This window comes from Pocillopora damicornis, chromosome 7, assembly GCF_964200805.1.
Source record: "Pocillopora damicornis chromosome 7, jaPocDami1.2, whole genome shotgun sequence".
NCBI lineage: Eukaryota > Metazoa > Cnidaria > Anthozoa > Scleractinia > Pocilloporidae > Pocillopora > Pocillopora damicornis.
The window spans coordinates 4,738,168-4,761,878 of record NC_142676.1 but is presented as its reverse complement, the minus strand read 5'-3'; the positions used below and the strand labels follow the sequence as shown (position 1 = coordinate 4,761,878).

Here is a 23,711-nt window from a genome sequence, read left to right as displayed (position 1 = left end):
TTTTTACTGCTTTTATTGATATTTGTCATCAAAAGAAACCGAATTTGGAAAAGGACCGTGAAAAATTAAGACATACCGATATGTTCCCATGTTCTTCTCCATATTTCGGAACTTATAATTAAATTTGTCTTTTTGTGCTCGAGGCTTGAATTTGGCGCCAAAACAGCTCGCGCTTTTTCACGCGTGATCACCGAGCAGCGTCATGATTGGAGATTTTCCGTTTCCATAGCAACTCCAACTGTCCAGCGCGGATGTCAAGTTTGAACAGCACATCTTCCTAGGAGACACGAAGACAAAAGAACAACAAAAGTATACGCGGAAAAATGTCGGCAGCTGAATTAAAAGCATTTTCTGAGTCTCCAACTGACAGTTTTAAAGATAGTGATCAATTTAGCATCAAGGTTAAACCTAAATGCAATTGAATTTAGCGTATTTTTAGAGGGAAATTTTATTAACTCAAATCCATGTGTATTGCTGCGTTTTCATTCAGGCTGATGTATTGACAGAAGAAAACGAAGATGAAGAAGCGGTTGAGGCGAGCGAAGGCAATAATGGATTTTTCATAAAACACGGAACTTTCATGGGAACAGAAAATGAACAAATGACCTCGCAAGCCTCAGATATGGCTTCCAGTGACAGTGACTACGACACAGACCTCGAAACGGAAGGTAACCGGAAAAAAAAAATCACAATTTTGATATGAAGATGAAGGTCTTATCGGCTCTGCTCTTTAATCATAAGTTCGCTCTCTTAATTGACAGCTCATGCGTAAACAGTATGTCTGTTTATTATTTCTGATTGGGGAGAAGTTTCACATTGAGGTTCAATTTCTGTTTTGATTCTCTTAGCTTTTTAATAACAGATTTTTAATATTATAAATTGATGGCAAATGAACTTGAAAGGATTTGATTTGCATAAAGTAGAAATTACGAAAGGTCACTGTTGTCAGTAAGAAACGAAAAAAAGTCATTTGCGGTAGTATCACAAAAAATCCGGATGTTTTGGACGAGAAAACATTAAATTTAACACAATTTGAATTTTGATTACGGTAGTTCTGACTGGAAGAAATATTCTAAACATGCTTAAGAAATAATTTGTCCCTCTTCAGTCATTAAAAATTTCCCCGTCGCTCATTTCAAATTAATTTGTTTGAGAGAGAAGAAACAAGATATACACACTAAAATTACATTAAAGCAGAATTACGTTGGAGGTGGCAAATATCACGAAAACCTCGGACAAATAAGAGAGAAAATGCAAAACTAATTTGCATTTGTAAACACTCGAATCTTGCGCCTAATTTAAGGATTCGTTTAAAAAAACAAATCCTTTCAAATTTATGCTTTCTAGCAAAATCTCCAATTTGCATAATGCTACATTCGCAACTAGCAAAATATCTTCTTTAGTGATCTGGTTTAGTAGAAAGTAGTAGTAATATGAAAGTTCCCGAACCTTACTCTGAAAAGAAAAGAAAAAAACAGCAAATAATAAAGAAAAAAAGAGAGATCAAGATTTTGTTTACGCAAGCTGCGTAAAAACTCTCCCTCAAGAGATATCAGACCTTAAACGGCAAGTACTTGTGTTTTGACTTTTTTGACTCCAGTAAATGTTCATTTCAATCGCATGTAGAATCCTTAGCGGCCGTCAGCCACCAAATTTAATTCCTTAAAGCCCTAAGGCGAGACATCAATTCCGTGTAATAGTTGGAAATTTTATCGCCCTTGACCGACTATAATCAACCCCTCCATGGCCTGCAGTGAGTCTGCACAACAACCTCTGGTCAGTGTTTTCAAATTTGACACGGTACGTATTTTTGAAACTTTACAGAGCAATCAGAGAAGTTCGATACCACCGGCAAAAAGGTCTACCTTGCTGCCTGTAAGTGTTTGGATATAACGCCTGTTTCCTTTTTCCTGAAAAATATCCAAGAGAAACGACTCAATTTTAGGCATCGTTTATTGGGAGCCAAAGGAGGACAAGCCCTTGCACTCGCTCTAGAGGTAAAGTATTTTAACGTACCGTACTCTTGCGCTTCTTCATCTCAAAACTTTGCTTTTTTTTTTTCTTATCAAAGATGTTCGATCGCTTGTCGCTGGAATTACGCCCTCTTCACGCAGCGCTCTTAAACATGCTCTTAAATTCTAAAACGAAAATCTATTAGTTCCAAAAGGGAATTTCATGAACTCCTTTTCACGGCTTTTTGCTTAAAATCTTAGCATACATTGAGTAGGGTAATCTATAGCATGCATGATATTTACCCTCTCTGGTAGAGAACAATCTGTCTGTTACAGAAAAATTCGTCTTTCGTAAAGTACTTTTTGTGTTTCTGAGAGAATAAATTGCCTGCAATCCCAAAGGTACTTATCGCCACAGTATATAGTTTTGGATGTGCTAAAAATTGGATGACTATAATCACCAGGAACCCCTCACTCGGCTGTGACGGTCGGTTATAATTTGTACTCACCTGATGCCGCACTGTCCTGTCTGTATCCTGATTTTGCAGTATGTGTTTCCTCATAACAATGAGAAATGGACTCATACAGGTGGTTGGCCGATTATAACTCCTGATCATTTCATGCCTGTTCCTTTTATGTAGCTCAACACAACCTTAGCCAGTTTGGACCTCCACGAAAACTACTTGGAAGGGGAGGGTGGAGCGGCTATCGCAGCAATGCTCAAAGAAAACTGCTACATCACAGAACTGGTAAGTATATAGAGAGGGTGATCGCATAAGGATATCGGCCTAGCTCACGTTATCGAACTGAAAAAATAAAACTGTCTCGCTCTACTCCTCATCCAATCAGTGCGTGTTTTTTATTCCCTTCATTTTCTATATTTCCTTTTTGGTTAAATGGAGGATAGGGGAGCATTTAATTATAGATGAGGCCTGTTTAAACAATGGCAAGGCCAGACCGCAAAACTTGGGCTTGAACCTTCAATTCTGGTGCTCTACGAATGATATTTGTAATGGCGAAAAGGGAATGTGAAATGTTTCTTTTGTGTATTAGCACAGCGGCGAACATTACAAGGCTTTTCTGATTAATCTAACAAATAAAGATCCATAAATGCCGCGTCTAGACAAAATTGAACCTATAATAAAGTAAATGTTTGTATTAAAAATGCGTCCTAAGAGGTAAAAATGCGTGATATCTGGCGTATAACATTGTCCCAATGCACACACTTAAAAGCTTGTTTGAGAAGTGTCCGAATTGTCGTGTTTAACGAGCCCATCTGCCATTAAGAGATATGCTAATATTCCTCATTTATATCGCTTCTCTTAGTTCTTTGTAGGATTTATTTCCTTCATTCTTGACAGGAAACGTTCTATTGCACTCACGGTCAGACAAACTTCCTCACCCTCCTCCCCCCCTTCAACACGGTATTTAAAGACTCTCTACACCGACAATTTATGTCAATAATAATATCACTATTTGGAAGGCTGGAACAGGAGTGTCAGGCAAATCAGTGAGTGTATTTTTGCATTCACGGCTCCAATATTATGTACAAATATGACCAGAATGTTAGTTTCCACCAGAAGCCCGAATATTTCTGGTGTAAGCAACTTCTATTTCAGGGTCTTGGAGTAAGCGATAAAACTTGATTGGTTCCCTGTTTGCGTTGCGTGATCGGAAGCTCTTTTTACAGAAGGCCAAGTGGCAAAACCGCTTGACCATGGTGATCCCAACGTTTTGACGCTACTTTTTTACGTGGCCGCCATGTTTGTTCAGCTGTCCCCTCAAGGCGCTGAGCTAGAACCCAGACTTTGACTTTGACTTTGGTTGATTGAGTTGATTAAGTGATTACTAAAGTGATTTACTCCCAACTCTCTCGATGGGTCAGCTTCATATTATCCATTTGCCGATTGATCGATTAATTGATTTATTGACTCAGAAACTGATCGTGCGATTTACTGACTGACTGACAAACCCGTTTACTGGTTGATTAATTGACTGATTGACTAATTTAGAGATTTATTTAATTATCAGTTAGCTAACTAATCAAACGACTGATTGATGTTTCTATTCATTTATGTCAAATTAAAGGATATATCTTCAAACAAGCTTGGTGCTCATGGCTGCATGTCGATGAGTGATATGCTACAGAATAACGTCAGCTTACTCAAAATTGACCTATCAGACAACGGTTTTAGTGACAAGGATACTGTTTCTTTGCTTGACGCTTTCAAGGTAAGCTGAAAACTCTTTAATCAGGTATCCAAAAGAAATTAATGCAAGACCTGCCAAAAGCATAGCAGTAGTCGGGCTTTCTTTTCGCCAGTAATTGAACCATCAGTTTTAATTCAATCATTGTTGTTATCCCAGGGAAACGACAAGGTCGCCTGGATGAACCTGAGTCACAACAAGTTCTCGGAGAGGTCTGGGGAAAATCTGGGTCTAGGAATAAGTATGAACCACAGTTACGCAGCTATTCCATATTTACTTTTTTCTAACAACTTCTTGCGATAATATTGTTTTCCTTTAGGGTTGATAATATTCCCTTATTGGCTAAAAAAAGCAAAGAAGTCTTCTCTTCAATTTCACCTAGAACGCCTTTAGGTGAAAAAATTGCCTTGATAGACTTAGAAAAAACGTTGCAAAAAATTAGTAACTTCGATGAACAGAGATATATTTAGGATTTTTCGTATTCTCCTATCTTAAATCGTGAGTTGTTTCAACATAGAGTGAGATCTATATCAGCACAGTAATACAGCTTTTAAAAGAATACTCGCGGTACTCTACTGAACGTATGACATGGTGGCCTAATGGCTAATTGACTCTTAGTGACTGATTATGGGACAAAAAAATAAACTATGCGTATTTAAATTCTGGCTCCGTCACTCTGTTGTGTTCAAAGCTAATCTTGACAGCCTAGTCTTCACAACCCAATAAGGTCTAATACAAGAATCCTAGCTAATTTTCAATGCAATGATATTTACATACTGGCATCAATTTTTTTGTTATAAACGATAAATCACGAATGAAAGAGGGAGAAGACTTAGTGGAAAACTTAAAAAGAAAAAGAGAAGACTTCTATAAAAATATAAATTACTGTACCTAAGAGATTTTAGTTTTGGAATGATCTCATGCTTGTCAAGAAAATAATTTCTCTCTCAAATATCTTAAATAGTGATTTTTTTATCTTAAATTTGATTGATGGGGGAAATCCAACCAAAGACAATGGCTAACCTTTCGATGCCAGAACTGACATCCTATCAAGGGTGGAGTAGCACTACTCCTAGTCGGGTCATACTAATGAAACCGTGATTGCGCAGTATTTCAACTTTACAGCTCGTGATTTTACTTACCCCTCAAGCATATTTCACTTTTTCCTTTAGGTTTTAACGACGCGATGGAATATCTCGACTTAAGTTGGAACCACATTCGACGTAAAGGCGCCGTTGAAATCGCGAATGGGCTCCGGGTAAGAATGAGTTTTTGGCGAAAACATCACTGACGAGAACGAGGACGAAAATGAATATTTTGCACTCACTAGTACTGTCATGGGCTTTTTTTCAGACGAATTGCACTCTAAAAACATTGAATTTATCGTATAATGGTTTTTCCAATGATGGAGCTGTTGCTTTGGGTGAAGCATTAAGAGCGAATAATACGCTGATTGAGTTGGACATCAGGTAGGTGAATGTAACCTTTACAGCCAGTGATTCACGAAAATTAAGAGCCGACTGAGATTGAACTTAATGGATCGTTTGGCAATGAAGCTCCAGGCATCAAAATCTTGTCAACTTTTACTTAACTTGTTACACTTAGTTGAAATGTATTTATACAATTATAATCAAGTTAGATAAGAATTTTAGACTCATAATTGTGAAATTTCAAGTTTTTTTTTAAACATGAATTTAAAGATATAAAGTAAGGCACAATTGAAAGAAACTGAGTGCCATTTGTCTTAGTCATTTATGTCTGTTTCACATGCGTTCTGTGACAGTTCTACTATTGTCGTTAACTAGCAATAACCGAATTACAAACCAAGGTGCTTTGTGCATTGCTAAGGGACTGGAAGGAAACAACACTGTAGAGATATTAAAGGTAATTTACCTCAATTCAAATTAATTACATACTTATCTGGGCGGATCCAGGATTTACTGAAGGGGGATTCGGATAAACATCTGCTGAAAGCAGACTATCCAAGAAGGTCGAGGGACATGTCTCTCCGGGAAAACTTTGACAACTAGTCCTCGGAAAGGTGATCTCCAAGCGTTTTGACGTATAATTATGGGCTGTTTCCTACCTTTGAACACAATTTATGTTTATGACTCTTTCAAACATCCACTATTTCCGCCAACTCTTTCCTCAGAAACCGCACGTGTTGAAACGTATAGGGGTTCGGCAGAACCATCCGAATCAATCTTAGATCCGCCCCAGCAGATGTCAACTTTTTCTTGAATTAGTTACTTTATTTCTGACAGTTCCAGGTCGTTTTCTGTCATCTACGTTTACTTAACTTTACCTCCCCAATAGCCTCGTGCATGGGCCCATCACTTGAATAAATTTCCTCTTCGTTCCCCTCGGGGAGAAAGGTAGAACGAAAAGCGGCTCCAAACAAAACTAGCATAAAAAGTTGAAGATGAGGCTGCCGTCCATCTAAAATTGGGCATCCTTTCGCACCCACTAAGGAGTAAATCTAGAAACGCTAGCCTTTCAAACTTCACCGTTATGGTTTTTCAGTACCCCTATAGACTTGCATTTTATAATCGTCTAATTTTCTAGCTGGAAATGAATTGTCACTCTCCAAAGAATTTTGAAGATCATGCCCTTTGGTCGCTTAAGGTCTTTAAGACAGACTTTGATCCATTGTCCTATCTTCCACATAACATTTTAAATGCTTCTTTGATGGTTCCTGTCTATAATAGTTCCTTACAGCATAAAATACTGGCCCTGAACTTAAAAAGTATTTATTAAAATTTATCGGAGTATTATATCAAAGAGTATTCAACCGAAATTAGCAACGTGCAAAGCTAAAGCAAGAATGGAGACCTCTCAGCTTATTCCGGAGGGCTCGTTTACAAGTCAGTTCTCTGTTTCCCAATTTATTTCCTACAGATTGGTGGCAATCCCATCGGAGCTTCGGGCGCCATGGCTATAACATCAGCTGCGAAAAATTATTCTGACAGTGCTTTGACTGAGCTGCATTTTAAGGTGCTCAAGGTTTCAGATTTTTTAATAAAAATTCCAAAAGTGGAAAGCTACTACATTCGCCATTATAGCGAAGTATTGTTTGTTTACCGCGTACGACTGAGAACTATGAGGTTTAAATTTTATAACAAGTGAGTGTGTGCATATAGAGCACGTAAAGTAATAGTATAAGAATTTAAAATTGGATTTCTCTTTCTATTTCAAGAATTCATTTCTTAATCATAGATGACTTAGTTTAATGAGAACGACTCTGATTTCCACTTGGGAATAATCTTTGCTCACAGAGTTTATATACTTTGTATCTCACCTTAACCCCAATATATTATAAAAGTTCCTTTCATGTGAAAGAAAGTAGTTTCTAGAAATATAGTGGAAAGGAAAAACCCAAAAAGTGGGTCATAGTTTGAGGAAGACTACGACTCCTTGTGTCTTTTTCAGGACATATATCTCGATGAGGAGTTCGATAAGCTTATGGCGGAGGTTCGCGAAGTGAAGCCTGATATTCGAATCATAGCAAACTTACGGCCTGGTGTCAAGGATCCTCTCAGCGTTGTAAGAACCTTTGTCATAAATAATCAGGATCAATGGCTTGAAATCTGCCAGCACTTTGACTCAGAAAGCACCTTCAAGATTACGAGGACTGACTTTGTCAAGTGCCTGAAGGTAAGCATGCGTGGAAAAGATGATTGATTATTGAGCTAACACTTCTGTGGTAAAATTACCGGAAACATTTTGTTATTTTAGTTCATGAGAAGCATTTTTTAACGTGCACGATATAAAAGTTACCAAACATTTAAACTTCGAGCGCTGTACGAAACTGTAGAAGCTAACTGGCTTTTCAGATTGTCATAATGACTCACAATGTGAAACCTCTTTATGCGTTTATGACTTCTTAAACCCTTTCCTAACATGTCATGACATGTCGTGATAGTTTTACTGGGTAATTAGCTTAAGCTCGTATTTTCAACGCTTTGAAAGCTTACTTCGATGCATTAAAATTGCTCCTTGTCTGTTCCGAAAAGTAGGGTATGTCCCTATATCGATGCAGACTACTCAGTATGAATGTTATCAAGTTTAGAGCTGTTTTGAGATGGTTTGACTGCACTTGATAATTATGAGATGAACCGGAGATAATCCATGAGCACTTCTTTGATTTATCTTTTATTCTATCACTGTCACGTGCGTAAATTTGCTGTAAAATTACTCTCATCGTTCTCCAGCCCTTATCTAGGCTGAAAGTGGAATCTGTATTCTCTCTTTCTAGAAGGCTGGTTTTGAATTCGGAATGTGGCAAACCGCCCGACTACTCGCACAGCTTGACCCCGAGAAATGCAGTTTTATAAACTACTCGTGAGTATAATTTGGCACATTATAATACATTCTACCAGCTTTTCGTGTCCTTGAAAATCAGCTGTGGGTAATTCAAAACCGCTGTTCAAGTTTAACGAGTTCATCTCCTCAGTAGGTCAGTAGGTCAGTCTTGATACCGACTGAATGGCTCCAATCTTTTCTGTTCCACTCCCCTTTTTTAAGGTGCTTTTATATAGGCTCCTCCAATGGGTCAAAGCTACGTTTTGACTGGCAAAAGCCTTTTTATGAGCAAGGGACCTATTTTACGATGCTTCATATCTTGCAGTAATATCTAAAGACTATACCCTCTTAATAACAATTGCATAACAAATCATCACTCATTCAAATTAATAACTGAAGTTTCCCTGCATGGGAAAGTGGTTGACTGTAATCATATCATGAATCAAGAAGAGAGGTGACCTCTCTGTGGCGGGAATGTAATCTATAAAAATTGCAATATTTTACTTTCCCGCATTGCAGGAGTAAGAGGCTAGGATATAAAGAATTACGCCTACAGGAGCTAGAGAGCCGATAGAAAGTGCAAGTTTGTCAAAATAGCACAGATTAATGTAGCTTAATTACAAAGTTAGATATCATGTTGTTTATCGATTATGACTTTGCGGAATGCAAAACTATTTAGTTGATTAAGCGAGATTATAACATACCCTTAGCGTAGTTGGTAAAAACAAGAAATAATTATGATAATAAATGAACAAATAAATGAGAAGGTTGATGATTAAACTTCTTTTCCGTAATTTTCATTCCAAAGTTTGAGGCCTTCCTCCAGGTACTAGATTCCTAAGACGGTAGGGAACGTTGTTCTTCGCTATGGCTTCTGCCCTTGAATACTTCTGTCAGCTCTGTGTCTGGAAAAGAACCTCTTAAATTTACTTCGGTAAGAGATTCAAGCGAAAAAATTATGGACTAAACATCACTGACGAACAAAGGAGCGTTGGAATTATCTATTTTGGGCATTTATGACCACCATTTCCGTTAACGCAAGTTCTCTGCCCATAACATTTGTGGTCGCTTGAACGTTCAGTTTTGGGGAACATGGAGCTAAGCGAATTGCGTGCAGTCGGAGAGCCATCTACTGAGTCACGCACGCCGTGCTTGATCTAACTACTGGCCTGCATCCCCCGAACAAAATGACAGATTATTAGTAGATCACGTCGTTTCCGAGGAACCAAGTCGGATATCGTTTCTAGCACTTCATTGTATTTATTAACCCCTTATTAACTGCATGGCCACGTAAAAAAAGGGCCAGTAACGGTGTGACAATATCTCACACAAGAGTAGCTAAAGACTGTTTAACAGGAGAGTGGTACATAAAATCGGCATCGTAAAGATGAGTCGCCGTTGGTACACAGTGTTCACTACGTCTAGCAGCAACGACATTAACATAGCTCTTGGTCAGCTAGGAAGCTCTAAAAACACGCCGAAGGGCAATTGCAACTGTTTACAAAAAACACATTTAATATTCCTGACTCGTGCCGACATCTTTGTTCTAGAGTTTCAAAACAGTGAACACCAGAGTGACTTGTGTAAATATGACGGCGTCTTGCAAAAAGACCCCCCGCGTTCTTTTTGTTTTTACAGTCATGTATGAATTCAGTCACACAAATACTGATTACATGCATGGAAAGGTTTAAATTTTCTGCCACGTCACTTATTAGAGATATCTGCATGCCATAGCACAGTGCTCTAAAACATTCAGAGAGCTAAAGCTGCCTGTTTTGAATGATATGGCACTGGCAACTTCGAGAACTGGTAGATCTTCCAGTTTTGATGACTGGCAGGCTGCAAAGAGAACCATTCGCGAAAGAACATCATTGATGATAAATAACCCTCTGATGAGCGATGTCAGATTTGCAGTTCCTCTCGATCCAGGATCGAGTATTAGCAATGGCAGCCAATTAATCTACGCTCACAAGCTTCTTTTATCCCTTAGCAGCCCTGTATTTCATGCCATGTTTTACGGCAACATGGCAGATACCAGGGAAATAATTCCACTTTCTGACTGTCATTCTCGTAGTATGATAGAGTTCATTCGTTATTTATATTCGGATGTAGTGCACTTGACCTCTGGGAATGTATTCGAATTACTGTATTTGGCAACGAAGTACATTGTTCCTTTCCTGGCGGAGACCTGTTGTCGTTTCTTGGAAGCGGAATTGAGAGAAACCAACGTCTTTAAAATCCTGGAGCACGCGAGGCTGTTTTCTGAGCCTGACCTTGAGCAACGCTGCTGGCAGATTTTGGACGCTAAAACAACCGCTTGCCTTCAGAGTGAAGGGCTTCTTTGGATCAGTCGCGACACTCTGTCGTCGCTTCTCAAGAGAGATACCCTTTCTTTGGTGGACGGAGAGTGCGCTATCTTTAAAGCTACGAGGAGATGGGCGGCTGCCAACTGCAAGTTGCGGAATTTTAAACCCACAGGCGATAAGTTGAGAGGTGCTCTTAAAGAAGTGTTATACTTGATACGCTTTCCTATGATACCTCCTAAATTATTTGAGGATATTGTTGTACCATCAGGTATTCTCACCGAGGAAGAAATATCACAAGTACACATGTTCCACAAACAGGGCGCCCCCACCACTGCTTGCCACTTCAAATTTTCATGCAAGCCTCGCGGCCCCCAGATTCAATCGGGAAGCTCAGACGCCCAGCTGTGTCGTTGCTATCGGTACAGAGAAAATCAAACATTTCCAAGTTCCGAAAATTTCAGCTCAGTTTCTGAAAGCTTGAGATTTTCAACGAACAGAGAAGTGTACTTTGCTGGGGTTCGTCTTTACGCTCACAAAGACGAAGACAGACAGTACTCGGTTCAGCTCAGAGTTTCCGGATGTCACGGATTGAAAGACGAAGTTTCCGCTGCGCGTGGAACTTACACAGTTGGTAGCCTTGCGGGACAGGCACACAGTAGGCTTGGGTTTGACGTATTAGTTCCAAATCCATTTCTGATAGCAAGAGAAGCACAGTTCACTGTGAGAATTTCAATATCAGGCAATGATGAAGCAAAAGTATCTCCAAATAAAGGTATTCCTATGACTTTTGTGAAATGTGAAGGGATCGAGTTTAGATTCGAGGGAAAATCAAGGCAGATATTAGAAATACTGTTCTATACTGTTGATTAATAAACAGTCGATGATCATTACGTATTAGGTTCATGTAAAGAAGATAGCTTTTTACTCTGAAGGACTGAACAAACTTGATGGATTTTTTTTTACTCCTGTTTAGAAAAAGTGATTGTAATAGCTTATTATCAGGTAAAATATAATTTTGGGTGTCTCATGGAAGCTAAAATTCAAGGAATTTTGGGATCAAGTGGACAGACGACCATTCAATGCGGGTAGGCGTCTTTTGATATTCCCTTCTGAGGGATTTAATTATTTCAAGTCAGATAGTTAGCTGTAGTTTTGAATAAAATGAAAGGAAAATTTCGATTACAATGAATCCTGCATTTAGTGGACACCTGTGCGAGACCCTTGCTATGTCCGCCCAAGCTACAGGAGGGCCGTCTGATACTGGTTCCTGTAAATTGGGTAAAGATAAGAACCGAACCTTCCGTTCTGTTACAGCGTCGTAAATAATATCGGTTCTCTTAGCAACTGTTACGAGCCTCTTTCTGCTTGCCTTGTACCGACAGGTTGTTTATCTAGAACTGAGAATACTACCAAGCAATCTCAGTGAAATTTTGCGGGAAGATCCGCGCGCAATAACGTAGTTTATGCCTGTCTAATGTTTCTTTTTTTTTCTGAGCAGCTATTGTTTTGGGCCACTGGGGTATTTTTGCAAAACAGTTTAGGTTTAAACGTTTTGGTTGCTTTTTTTTTCGTTCGTTTCTTAATTTTCCGAAAATAAATGAAATATTTTATCTCTTTTTATGGTATTACCAAGCAGACAAGTGAGAAGATACAGAAAAAAATCAAGTAGAAGATTGGTAGTTGATCCAGTATCACATTCTCCGAACTAACGCCATAAGAATTGTTTAGCATACAGCAAGGGAAATTACTGATGAGATTTTAAGATTGAATAAGAGTCACCCTTAGAAATTCATCACGTCTCCCTCTCCAAAGTTCGAAGAGCCATGCAAATGTACCAGCGAATTGCTTGTGAGCAACAACTTCCACAAGTAATAGAATCGATTGCTTTTGTTTTTCTTAGGTTGGCACAGAAAGCCCCGCCATAGGGCAAACACTTGAATAAGTTGAGCAACTAGTGCAACCAATCGTCTTATTTCGTTTGAATGCGTTAGACTCTCGGTCAATGAAGCCGGTTGAAAGATATAACTAAAAGGGTAATACGTTGCTCTCTAAGAGACACCTCCCATTCTTTTTCACTAATTGGCTTAGACTGAGGCCGGCCTGGATTTACGGCCAGAACGGGAACGTGAATCCAATAATCTAATGTAACGGCCAACGTTTAACTTTTTCAGTCTCGAAGAAATACTTGAACTATTAAAACCACTCCTGCAGTGAACAAAAGTTTATACATTACATTTCTGAATGTTGTACTTCTCAAAGACAACTAGCTTGAACCACCATTACATAACATCATCCTGCTACTTTTAGCCCATATTTATAATACAGTAATGGCTTCACTACACATGTAACACAATAAAATAGCGAAGAACGTTTTACGCGTTTTAAACAGGCTCAATCCACCTGTTCTTTAAAAGAAAAATAAAATACTTCACGAAAGTACTCAAGAGGGAGAAATTGAAAGCCCAGCCTTACTTCTGAGTGCTGATATTTAAAGATAGATTTGGATCTCCTTTAAGTTAAATGCTTTTCAAATCTAAGTTTCAAAATAAAGCAATGTTTAAACAAAAAAAAATTCTCGTAAAAGTTGACAAGAGATTCCTCAACAATTAAATACTCAGTTGGTCCCTTTGGCAGTAAGGCCTGACGGTAAGTTTTACAGTCGATCATATCTTAGTAACATCATCCTGAACAACAGAGCAGAATGAATCTGCATTATTTCAAAAGTGATAAAATGGCGTTGCTTCCTGTCACTAAACTTTTTGCCGTAATTTCAAAATTTGTGTTTGCAGTAATGCCTTTAAGCTCTTCGTTTTGAATTTGGAGGTCACACCATTGTTGTGGTACATTGCTTCGCCCAGCACTCGAGCGCACATCTCTCTTTTTCAGCCACGCAAATCTGATGGCATACCTGGACCGAGGGATGGCATTTTAAATGACATCCTAAGCCAAAACACTTTTGTGTACATGTATCTGCATAGCATTCCAACAAACCACAGTCGTTCCCTTCGCAAACCTGCGTACACTCACCGGAATGGCAAGACATAGTGTAGCACTTTTGGCCAGTGCAAACCTGATTGCATACTTCTGATCCCGTGCAGTTTAGCACACAAAAGCCATCACCGCATGTCTGATTGGAGACCCTCAACGGGCTAGAGGGTCTGTTTTCAAGGGAACAGCCTACACTTGAGCCACACTCTTGAACACAAGTATTGTCTTTGATTTCGTCGCAGGCAGTATTTGTTATCAGTCCAGGAGGCTCATACTGGAGAGAGTGTTTACAATGTCCACCGAAACACCTTGGGCTGCAATTCTCACCCTCACACGATGTGACACAGCCTCCTCCAGCACAGGTCTGGTAACATATTTTGGAGTTCGACGATAAGCAAGCCATCCTACAATTTCCTTCTCTGCAAATTTGGGTACAAACTTTTGAATAGCACTCCATGTTACATCCTCCTGCGATGCATTCTTGGATACAAATTTCTGAAGTGCAAGTAACGAGTTGACAATGCCGTCCGACGCAGACCTGACTACATTTTTTGTTTGCGTTGCACCTCATATTGCAGTTGCCTCCATAGCATGCTTGGCTATGCATGGCAACATTGGTAACGTTCATCATATTGCAGTTCCCAGATGGGCAATGCTGGTAACAAATGCTATGTCTTCGAAGAAACGCTCTATTGCAGCTTGAAACCACGGCCATCGCAACCACATTTTCGGGCTCACTGTTATAGAGGCATTTGCTGTAGCGACAGGAGCGGGAACATTCTTTTCCTTGACATAGCATTAAACATCTCCCCGTGTCACACGACTGCTTGCAGTATTGCACTCCTGCTGGACAATGCATTTTACAATTTCCTCGACCGCATTTCTGAATACAACGCTTGACACCACTTGGACATTTCATCTCGCATCCACCTATATCACATTCTTGAATGCATTCTTCGGAATTGCACTCCATATTGCACCGTCCACGGATGCAATATTGGTTGCATTTCCTGGCGTTGCACTGAAGGGACTGGCAGTAGCCAGCCACACATTGCTGCTTGCATTCGCCTGGGGAAGAACATGTAAGATTGAAGGCTCCTGCGTTACCCATCTGATGGCAGTTCCTGAATTTATCACCGCTTACAGAACAGGTCAAATTTCGCCTTCTTGCGATAGAATACTGATAACACGTCTTGTTTTGCCTGAAAACGCATCGTGTATTCGCACTCTCGGCTGAAATTTTGCTGTTCACCATGATGGAAATAAGCACACTAAGAAATAGCAGAACAAATGGCACTCGCGTATGGTCCATTGTCACCAGGGTCCTAAAACATAAAATAATAGGTGATGACTTTAGGAAGGGCACATAATCAAGGGACGATGTAACCGAATTAGTTTAGCCAAGGCAGAGAGAGAATAATTCTTTTGTGGGTTAGGCACTTGGACGTAATTTGATGACCTGGTTAAACAACACATTCTCCTTGCATACATCTTATTTAAATTAGCTTGAATTACTATCATTTTGTCATTCGCAATCCGTATCACTATTATTATTATTCTCTCGGTCTCGGTATCTTCATCCATATCGTTTTATTTCATTACACGCTGCCCTCGAATAAACGTCGTTGTCGACTAAATGCCGCACGAGGAAACAAAGTTACCAATAAACACCGCTTCTTATCGGGAGGAATTTATTCAACCAGGATTATGAGAAATGAAATACTGCAACTAGTGCGGCGCGACGCATCAAAAACGTGAGACACTGCAAAATCTATACAGGTTTTTGTCAAAAAATAAAACGCAATTTATCGACCGAAATTTTTCTCAGAAATACGAAAAATGTGAAGCAAAAAGCTGACAATATACTAACCTTAACGCAAAAAATTGGAAAATTTGAAGCAAACGCTCCTTGAAATAAAAGCGAAAAATCTATTAAACACCACCTTGCTAGTTTAATTACTGTATGTTTATTTCAAGGTTTCACCCAATTCAAAGTCGATCCTCAATGACCCTCAGATAACTCAAAATATCATGTATTTGCCTGAGTTAGCTCTTTATTATCGAAGAATGAGAACTAATAAATACAGAAAAAGGAAACGGTGGCTTCACGAGCTAACAGAGGCCCGTCAAGAAGTTCTGATAAGGGCAGACCACCATCAAAATGGAGCGTGTTCATCGTCTTTACTGTGTCTGCGTGACCAGTTCAACTAGAAAAGATATGACATGCTTCACGTTGAAAGATAGACATTGTAATCCGATCACATAACAGTGATCTGTGATTGCGCGGTAGTCATCGCTGCTAAGCGGTGTCTTTATGCTCTGTCGACGCTTGATGGGTGTGAAAAATCAATAAAAAATTCTACCGGTTCATGTGCGCGAAAACATCAACAGCGTGAAAACTTACTTTAGCACAATTCGCGGCGTGACAAAAATACACTACAGTTGTGATGTCCACGCGATTATTCGGTGAGGTTCAACATTTAAAATATCTACGTCTCTTCGAAGACGTAATTATCGTCTTTTCCTTTTGTGTTCGCCGCCCTAGTCTGGAAAATGTCATCTGAGATCATACTGCATTGATAAAATTAAAAGTTGTGCTTCAAAGTTCTCGATAGCATTGAAAACTGTTTAAACCTTGTACTTCCAATGTAATAAACTCGTTCTGACGGCGAGTTGTTTTCACGCCGAGTCACGCGATGGGATATGTTAAAAGACTGAATAATACCATTGGTATCTCACTTTGATTTAACACGTGTCCAGTGGACTCCCAAAGCCGGCATGCAAGTTGATGAGCTATTATATGAGCTCCAACATTTCAAAACAGCGGCGAAATTGATGCGTGAAACAAATTATGGGTGGCAAGACACTATAGACCACTGGGATGATAGCTGTAGGTCATACTCGCGTAACACTTAATCAATCCCTTGTGGGACCACCTCAATTTCCTACACAAGGCTTGGAAAAAAGGTGGCATTTAACACTTTTGAAGAGACTTCTTTCATCTGACACTTGACTTTTGACGCCCTGTTCAGGCATTCTTCATGATCTCCTGTCATTTCTTATTCTTTACGTAAGACATTGACAATATACCTTTCCGTGCCACAATTTCTGTTATAATTTTCTGGCAGAACTGGGCAATTATCCAAGTCACAGACGATGTAGAAATATTGATACTACATAATATTTCCTAATGCTGTATAAACCGGAGAGAATAACTTGGTTTTAATCCCCTATCTCTTCTCTGATTAACGCCGACAGCGCAAACCTTACGCAAGGGAGAAAGAAAAGGTCAAGCACGATATATCCACAATTGTGAAGTCTGTGTCCTGAAACCGTTATAGACCCCCCCGTACTAACTAAACTGGCAACTGAAGGAAAGAAAAAATTGCAAAGACCTTCCTGTCGCCTTCTTTTTAAACACGAGTATCCGATAGAAGGAGGGATAACAATTGAAAGCCAAGACCAAAAGGATCCCAACTCTTGTACCTAAAAGCTATATGATACCCATTTACGTACCAAGAAAGATCAAACGATTGTTTACTTTTCATGCTGAGGAACATCGCAATACAATTAAAAACAAGGCCAAAATATAGTCTTTCAAATCGTAAACAAGCTTTACAATGTTATGCTTCAGCGGTTCCTTGCAGGATGTTAGAAGATAAAGCCGAGAATTCTTTTATTACTTGGTCTGTACCAAAGACGGCAATTGTTTCAAGAGATAATAGGTTCCTATAATACCTTTTTTTAAAAATTCCTGGGTATGCAATCTTGTACGACGAATATTCCTGCCATATGCGTGAAATATTACTGTTTCAGTCGAGCTGAAACAGGACTGAAATGACAACTGCAACTGAGCTCATTCCGCGATAAGACAATTTTCAAAAACAATAACTAAGAATTTCTCGTCCTCTGCAAAACGGATGCGCGTCACGTTGATGGGTGGAATTGCTTTGTTCACAGTAAATATAAGCTGAGATGTGAACTAAGATAGAGAGTATAGTACTGAGAAATCTAGAAGATTTTTCAGGGCAGGTTCTTTCAAGATGTTTGACTACAGTATAGAGAAATAACTCACATATCTTATATCTAATCCTACCAGTCAAGAGCAAAGCATGGAAAAAGCTGGAGTGCGCTGACGATTACCACAGGGCCCTTTCTCAGTCACCCACACCGGCGAACAAATGTAGAGACCTGTCTAACACTACTAGAGACGATACACCATACTCGCCTCATGAGTCCTGGCTTGTTTCGAGGGATATAAAACAAGATTAACTCGCAGTGCGAAGTATATGAAACAGCCTTCTGTAATCGTGACTAGTTCGCGACAAGTATCAGCGTGAGTGATCTGCTCTTGTGAGCCCCGCCCTGGGGTGCGTCTTCCGTCGGGAGGAAGGCTTTGAGGTCTCTGGGGACACGAAAGAAGATTTATTGTTTGTAAACCAGTGATTTTCTCTCCTTACGTGTAAGTAAACACATTAAACAAGAGATGCAATTTATGGTATGGTGTTCAGCAGAGTTGTCCTGGTTAGTTTACACAGCAATACAAGGTTTTAAAAAAGAAGAGCGTTGTTTGTTCATTTCAGTCACGCAAAGTGACTATTATTATGCGTGACACGTTGAGAAAATTGTGGGCGCTCAGCTGGATAGCGAATAACACGCGCGCAATAAAGGGCCCTTCACACTGTGAGCTTGCTAACCTCGTTTAGCGCTTCCACTCATCTTTTAGCAATAAAAAAAGAAGGGATGTTTAAAAAGCCTTAAGGATGAAAAAAAGCAAAAAATGATAATAATAAAAAGAGATGAGGATAAAAAAGCAAAAAATAATGATAATAATAATAATAATAACAAGAGATTTTTTAAGATGGCAGTTGATCAGAAACTCTGGAAGACTTGGATTCCTACGTATACAGAAGTATTGCGTTCGGTTAAATTCGCTTCGTCAGCATATTTCATATCATTTTCAGAGCCATGGAGATTTACTATTACTAGAATATGAGTCCGGTAAAGTCGTCTTCTAAGGTATAGAAATACACAGGAGGGAGAATCAACTAAAGAGCGACAGGGATGGCTAAAGATGAGGAAGATTCACACGGATGGCAAATAGCAATCCTCTCAGGTGCAGATCTCTCAACATATACTTAGAACTTAATACTGCTCCGAATGCCAGCATCAGCCCTGTTCAGAGTCGCCCTCCGATGGACTTCCGACGAGAAAAGAAAGAGAGTCCAGAGAGCCGAAGAGCGAAATGAGGACTTAGACTGGATACGAGTGCAGCTTGACCGACTGGCAACTGACAGGAATCAAATGGCTTTCTCTGGCCGACACACGAAGAGGGCTAACTAACTCTCTGTAATTGATACCTCACACAATATTGAATGATGCGAGGAAAGATATTAAAAATGTGTCATAATTTGTCATCCTCTGAAATGTTTTTGAGAAACGGTGACGCCAGTAGATTTATTTGGTAAATTTACAAAAAGGTCATTGGTGATAGAAGGTCGAGCCTTTACAGCACATTTTGGGGGATTAGACCTCAGACTTACCATAGTGGGTGATGTCACGTACAAAACGAGGCTGTCATCCTTTAAATATGTTTCAGTTACTCTGTGACACATTAAGGCTCATCAAAAACTCATTAATAATGGTGTAGACTTAAAGGAGGGGCCCCATCCACTCTTCCTTGCGTAATGGGGTCTGGAGGGGTAAATCAGCCTGTAATATGACACCCATACCATAACACGCTTAAGATTGATTAATTGATGCCTACATTTTGGGAACAGGTAAAACAATAAGGCTGTTGCTGAGTCATGACCAGTATTAATTAAAACAAGCATGCTTGACCAAGAGGTTGTGGAGTTTACAAATCTTAGCTCAGCAGTATCGCCTAAAGTAGGAACTTGAAACATCATCAGAACTCAAGACAAACTTTTCGCTTTTAAAGTTCTTGGATATTTCCTCTTTTGTTTCCTTTTTTTATTCCTATTGTATTCTTGGACTGAGCATGCTAAATTTCCGACTGCATGAGCAGTTTGACAGAGAGGCAAGTTATTTGTCCTTTTTTTTAAACCTGAAAGCTAGCGTTCTTGCTAAGTTACAGATGCTTGCTCATATCTAAAACCGACAGGAGATTCATTAATCTCGCGTTGTAAAAATTAATCTCAGTTGCAAGAACATTCCATTTTGCTCATTAAGTGATGGGTTACAGATCATGGATGGCGTAAAAGTGGGTCGAGAGCAAGAAAGTCGCGCATGTGCCATTGGCAAGTGTGCCACGGATGTTCTAGTCACTTCTCGATGTCTTCCAAGTAAGAAATGTGATCTTAATTAGGAAACTGAGATGAATTTATATTGGGTCAACGGTAAAGCACAGACTGCTTGATTTCTGATTCCGTTTTGGACAATTTTTTTAGTTGCAAAAACTCTCTCCATTTCATATATATATCTTTTTATACCATAGACAGTTTTGACTAAAAACTTTTTTTCAAGATGAATTGGACGAAAGAAAAGTGTACCAATATTACTGTGACATTGCTATGACACCAGCCGCGTGTCTGTTTATCATGTTCATTGGCAAAAATTGGTCACCTAGCACGCTGTTTAAGTCCATTGTATGAACGAGAACAATTTTGGGATTGCTGTTAACAAGTGTGCCCTCTAGGACAGCTCTCAGTTGGTAATACACACAAAGCATCTCATGTTCGTCCCAGAAAATTCTTCTAAAAAAAAGATGCAAGATCTTAGCGTGCCATGTTACTTTCGATGAAATCATCGACACGAACGGAAGATGAATGTCTCCAAAAGTAGCACGATGTAAGCACACAGCGGTAGGCAAATAAAAATATTCTCATCAGTTTGCGTCAAATTGTAACAGAAGAGACACAATGTTCCATTCCAAGTTTGCCAAAATCAAGACTATGATGGCTGTATCGTGTTTCACCCCCTTGAATGTTGAGGGAACCGCTTTTCAGCAAGTCGTGTGATAGGTGAACGAGCAATTTTCGAATTTTTAGGCCCGTAATGTAACTGCTAAGCGACAAATATATTGTCATCTGTTTCACTGGATTACTTCCCTATGCACAAATCATCCCTATTAACTGAAACAGGTTAGGTCGGTCGGCTTTTTTATATCGGTCAGCAAGAATGAGTTCGTTCGAAGAGTCATTACTTTTATGATGACTGAGAATACAGCTCTCAGACTCAAAATAAGGGTTACTTTAAAAGCAAGAGAAAATAGGGGCAAAATTCATTGAAGCTGTTGAAAACTTAGCTTGAAATGACTGAAACGATTTAATTTCCTCTTTGATAAAATTAAGTATAACCCACCATTTCCGCCATGACCGGCAGAAATTGAATTTCAGAGAAAGTTTGATGGGCGAAGTTTTATGTTTTTAATGCCTATTATATCGTGATACTAAAAGACAGTGACTTAAAAGGGAAAAGGAATGTCCACAAAGAAATAGCGAACCACAAAAGAAAAGGCGATTGTTTATGACTCTAATTCCATCATCAATACGATGACGTCTAACCACAAACTGCTCTCCTTAAAATTCTTGTGACGATCAAATTCTTCCGCAATTGAAGGATATCACTTATTTAACCGCCATATGAATACATAAAGGCTTATTGAGGAAACATGAAGGATACAGGAATGAAAGACTGACTTGTGATTAAAAATTCACAGGCTGACCCAGTGCTACGATACTCTATAAAGTGTATGCTCTTCCTACCTTCTTTTTTTATGGAGTAAAAGAGTCCCTCACTTCGTCTTTGAAGAGGCAAGCGAATTGTCTTCTTTTCTGACGTTATAATCTGCTGAAGAGCTCAATCTTCATCGAAGATTGGATAATAATGGGCAAAATCCTGGATCATGTCTTGAAGCTTTTAATCCTGACTGAGAAAGTTCGCTTTGACGTCTGTCCTGCATGAGAGAGACTAATACATTTGACATCTATCCAGGTGCCTTGAGGCGTTTATGAATGCCTTTTAGTTAATCAGTTCAACGTCTGTCACCAATAGAATCCTGTATGTATATTTCATGACAGATGAAAAGCCTTGAATTTTATCGTTTTAATCTATGCATGGTTTTGTGAACTATGCTAAGTAGGAGAAAACTTTGCTTTTCAAAACTCGGAAGAGAAATGGTGCTTGAAAATGAATATTTAGAGAGAATGGTACCAATTAGAAAGAATGGCATTCCTGACGTCGTAAAACAAATGAATACTTGATTGTCTATCTAGTTTTGTCGTGACTCAGTGTGGTTTTTATGGGGAAGTTGATAGCGCAGCGACGAGGACGGAGGTCAACAGTGTGGTCCTTCAACTTGCGTCAAATTAAAGAATTTTTGTTAAGTGGGCTAGGCACATTCATTACATTCTATGTTTCGCTGTGCAAAGGGCCCCTCTAGATGAAATTTGGATAATGATACAAGGAAGAAAACAACACTCCGAAGCATATGCTTTCTGTTTTTTTGGAAAAAATGGCACAAGACATTACAAAAACATGCTACTAAACCATGACAGAAAAAAGGTGATTTTCCTTAAAAAGAAAACGAAATTTGAGGGAGAGGACGATCGCAAATTTATGCAGGAGACTTCTTATCTTAGAATATCAAGGATTTAAGCGAATATAATGGTTTCTGAAAGGATATTTTTAGTCTTGCTATGGATATTTTCTCAGTTGGCGATTAATTTAGAATCCGTCTGTCAAACAAAAGAAATATTTCCAATAGCTCTGAGAGCTGGTCGTCTGTTGTTAACTTTATAAAACGTAAGAGATGGTGACTGCCTACAATCGTAGAAAAAACATATTGATAAGATAAAGCTACAAGCTGAATATTCCATTCGGCCAACAGGTCACTTGCTGTTTAAATAGTCTGTAACATATGGAATACAGGTTTTTCAAATGTGGAGTCAAGAAAGCCCAAAGAAATCCTCACCCTGACCCTGGCGAGCAGATGAGGCAGCAACGAATACCAAAAAACAAACATGCGATTGAAGTTCAACTTTCATTCTTCAGTTGAGCTTTATGGTTTTCAAACGATTATTAGATACACGTTCATTTAGTGTATGAGTCGCGATAACCATTAATTTTCGAAAGATGCTTGCAGATTATTTACCCACTTCTCCCTTCCGCCACGCCAATAAGCCATCTAACATCTTGATTCAACATGTTGACTTTTGGGGTTATCTTTTCGTTCTTGTTGTTGTTGTTTTTTTTCTTGGTCGTTTATGTTTTTGTTCGTTTATTTCTTTCCGCAATTGTGTTCATTTTATGTTCTTCATCACTAACCTCCCACATTTCTTTCCTCGGCGTTTTTGTGTAATAAATTTTCGGAAGGCGTAACTTTAAAAGAATTTATAATCGACCTCATTTCCATCAGCCGCTAGAAAGTTCAACTGGCTCATATGGTCTATTAACTCTTTGCATATTTCTGTGTGTGTCTTTTTACCATCTCAGTTTCTTCTTTCTTTGCGTTAGGCTTCCTTAATGAATCAATCAAACCTCTTCGATGAAATATTACTGAACGTAAAGAATGTTCATGCGTAAGTAAGCTTCCGGAGCCATTTCACCAAATTCGTTCATTTGTATCTTTTATTAAACAAGGATAGATGTGTCGTATGACACGAAAAACACACGTTTATTCCTTGAAGCATGGTTTCTGCTACATTCCTCTACTGTACAACTTTCATTTCTTGACGGTGACAGTACAACTCCTTACCATTAAGAAAAAGGAACTCGAGTTGGGTATAACTTACTATTGTTTACCTTTATAGAAAGGATGAAGATTGTTCTACATGTTGAAAAGTAAATTTGATGAAACCCCTCCGTTAGACAGCCTAAAAAAATTTAATTAAGTGAAAGCGATAAAGAGCTAAGGATCGTTAAAAGACAAGCATAGGAAATTAATAATTATTAATGGTGTGTTTCTCCACAGCTTAAGGGTCAACCAGTTTGG

General features: G+C 39.0%; 3 protein-coding genes and 1 long non-coding RNA gene across 9 annotated transcripts; 3 read left to right on the top strand and 1 right to left on the bottom strand.

Moving 5' to 3' along the window:
• Positions 1 to 247: 247 nt before the first annotated feature.
• On the top strand, positions 248 to 11,953 carry LOC113678844 (uncharacterized). Of its 2 annotated transcripts, none has more exons than XM_089212226.1 (13): positions 248 to 401; positions 491 to 668; positions 1,825 to 1,997; positions 2,594 to 2,701; positions 4,041 to 4,184; positions 4,320 to 4,401; positions 5,333 to 5,418; positions 5,514 to 5,629; positions 5,966 to 6,044; positions 7,059 to 7,154; positions 7,590 to 7,814; positions 8,416 to 8,501; positions 9,271 to 11,953. In XM_089212226.1, the coding sequence occupies exons 1-13, from the start codon at positions 324 to 326 to the stop codon at positions 9,293 to 9,295; spliced, it is 1,476 nt and encodes a 491-aa protein (XP_089068352.1). In that variant the 5' UTR covers positions 248 to 323; the 3' UTR covers positions 9,296 to 11,953. The 2 variants fall into 2 exon arrangements, with proteins under 2 accessions (XP_089068352.1, XP_089068351.1); XM_089212225.1 differs by lacking the exon at positions 9,271 to 11,953 and adding an exon at positions 8,982 to 9,225.
• LOC113678794 (BTB/POZ domain-containing protein 6-B) lies at positions 10,247 to 11,953 on the top strand. Its single transcript, XM_089212231.1, has one exon. The coding sequence runs from the start codon at positions 10,247 to 10,249 to the stop codon at positions 11,636 to 11,638; it is 1,392 nt and encodes a 463-aa protein (XP_089068357.1). The 3' UTR covers positions 11,639 to 11,953.
• Positions 11,954 to 12,974: 1,021 nt separating this feature from the next.
• LOC113678771 (uncharacterized) lies at positions 12,975 to 21,971 on the bottom strand. 5 transcript variants are annotated; one of them, XM_089212227.1, is made up of 3 exons: positions 21,484 to 21,971; positions 17,985 to 18,161; positions 12,975 to 15,081 (listed from the first exon to the last, which is right to left on the bottom strand). In XM_089212227.1, the coding sequence occupies exons 2-3, from the start codon at positions 17,987 to 17,989 to the stop codon at positions 13,593 to 13,595; spliced, it is 1,494 nt and encodes a 497-aa protein (XP_089068353.1). In that variant the 5' UTR covers positions 17,990 to 18,161; positions 21,484 to 21,971; the 3' UTR covers positions 12,975 to 13,592. The 5 variants fall into 5 exon arrangements, with proteins under 5 accessions (XP_089068353.1, XP_027051495.2, XP_089068355.1 ...); XM_027195694.2 differs by lacking the exon at positions 17,985 to 18,161 and having other exon boundaries at positions 21,484 to 21,765; XM_089212229.1 differs by lacking the exon at positions 21,484 to 21,971 and having other exon boundaries at positions 17,853 to 18,102.
• Positions 17,856 to 19,171, top strand: LOC149042172 (uncharacterized). The gene is made up of 2 exons (XR_016188431.1): positions 17,856 to 18,218; positions 18,721 to 19,171. It is a non-coding gene; the product is annotated as an uncharacterized LOC149042172 (long non-coding RNA).
• Positions 21,972 to 23,711: the final 1,740 nt, after the last annotated feature.

Bases quoted from the DNA above. Each gene is read 5' to 3' on its own strand.
- LOC113678844 (XM_089212225.1), top strand. From the start codon at position 324: ATGTCGGCAGCTGAATTAAAAGCATTTTCTGAGTCTCCAACTGACAGT. The intron at 4,402-5,332 runs GTATGAACCACA...TTTTTCCTTTAG, and splicing joins AAATCTGGGTCTAGGAATAA to GTTTTAACGACGCGATGGAA. The intron at 6,045-7,058 runs GTAATTTACCTC...TATTTCCTACAG, and splicing joins ACACTGTAGAGATATTAAAG to ATTGGTGGCAATCCCATCGG.
- LOC113678794 (XM_089212231.1), top strand. From the start codon at position 10,247: ATGGCACTGGCAACTTCGAGAACTGGTAGATCTTCCAGTTTTGATGAC.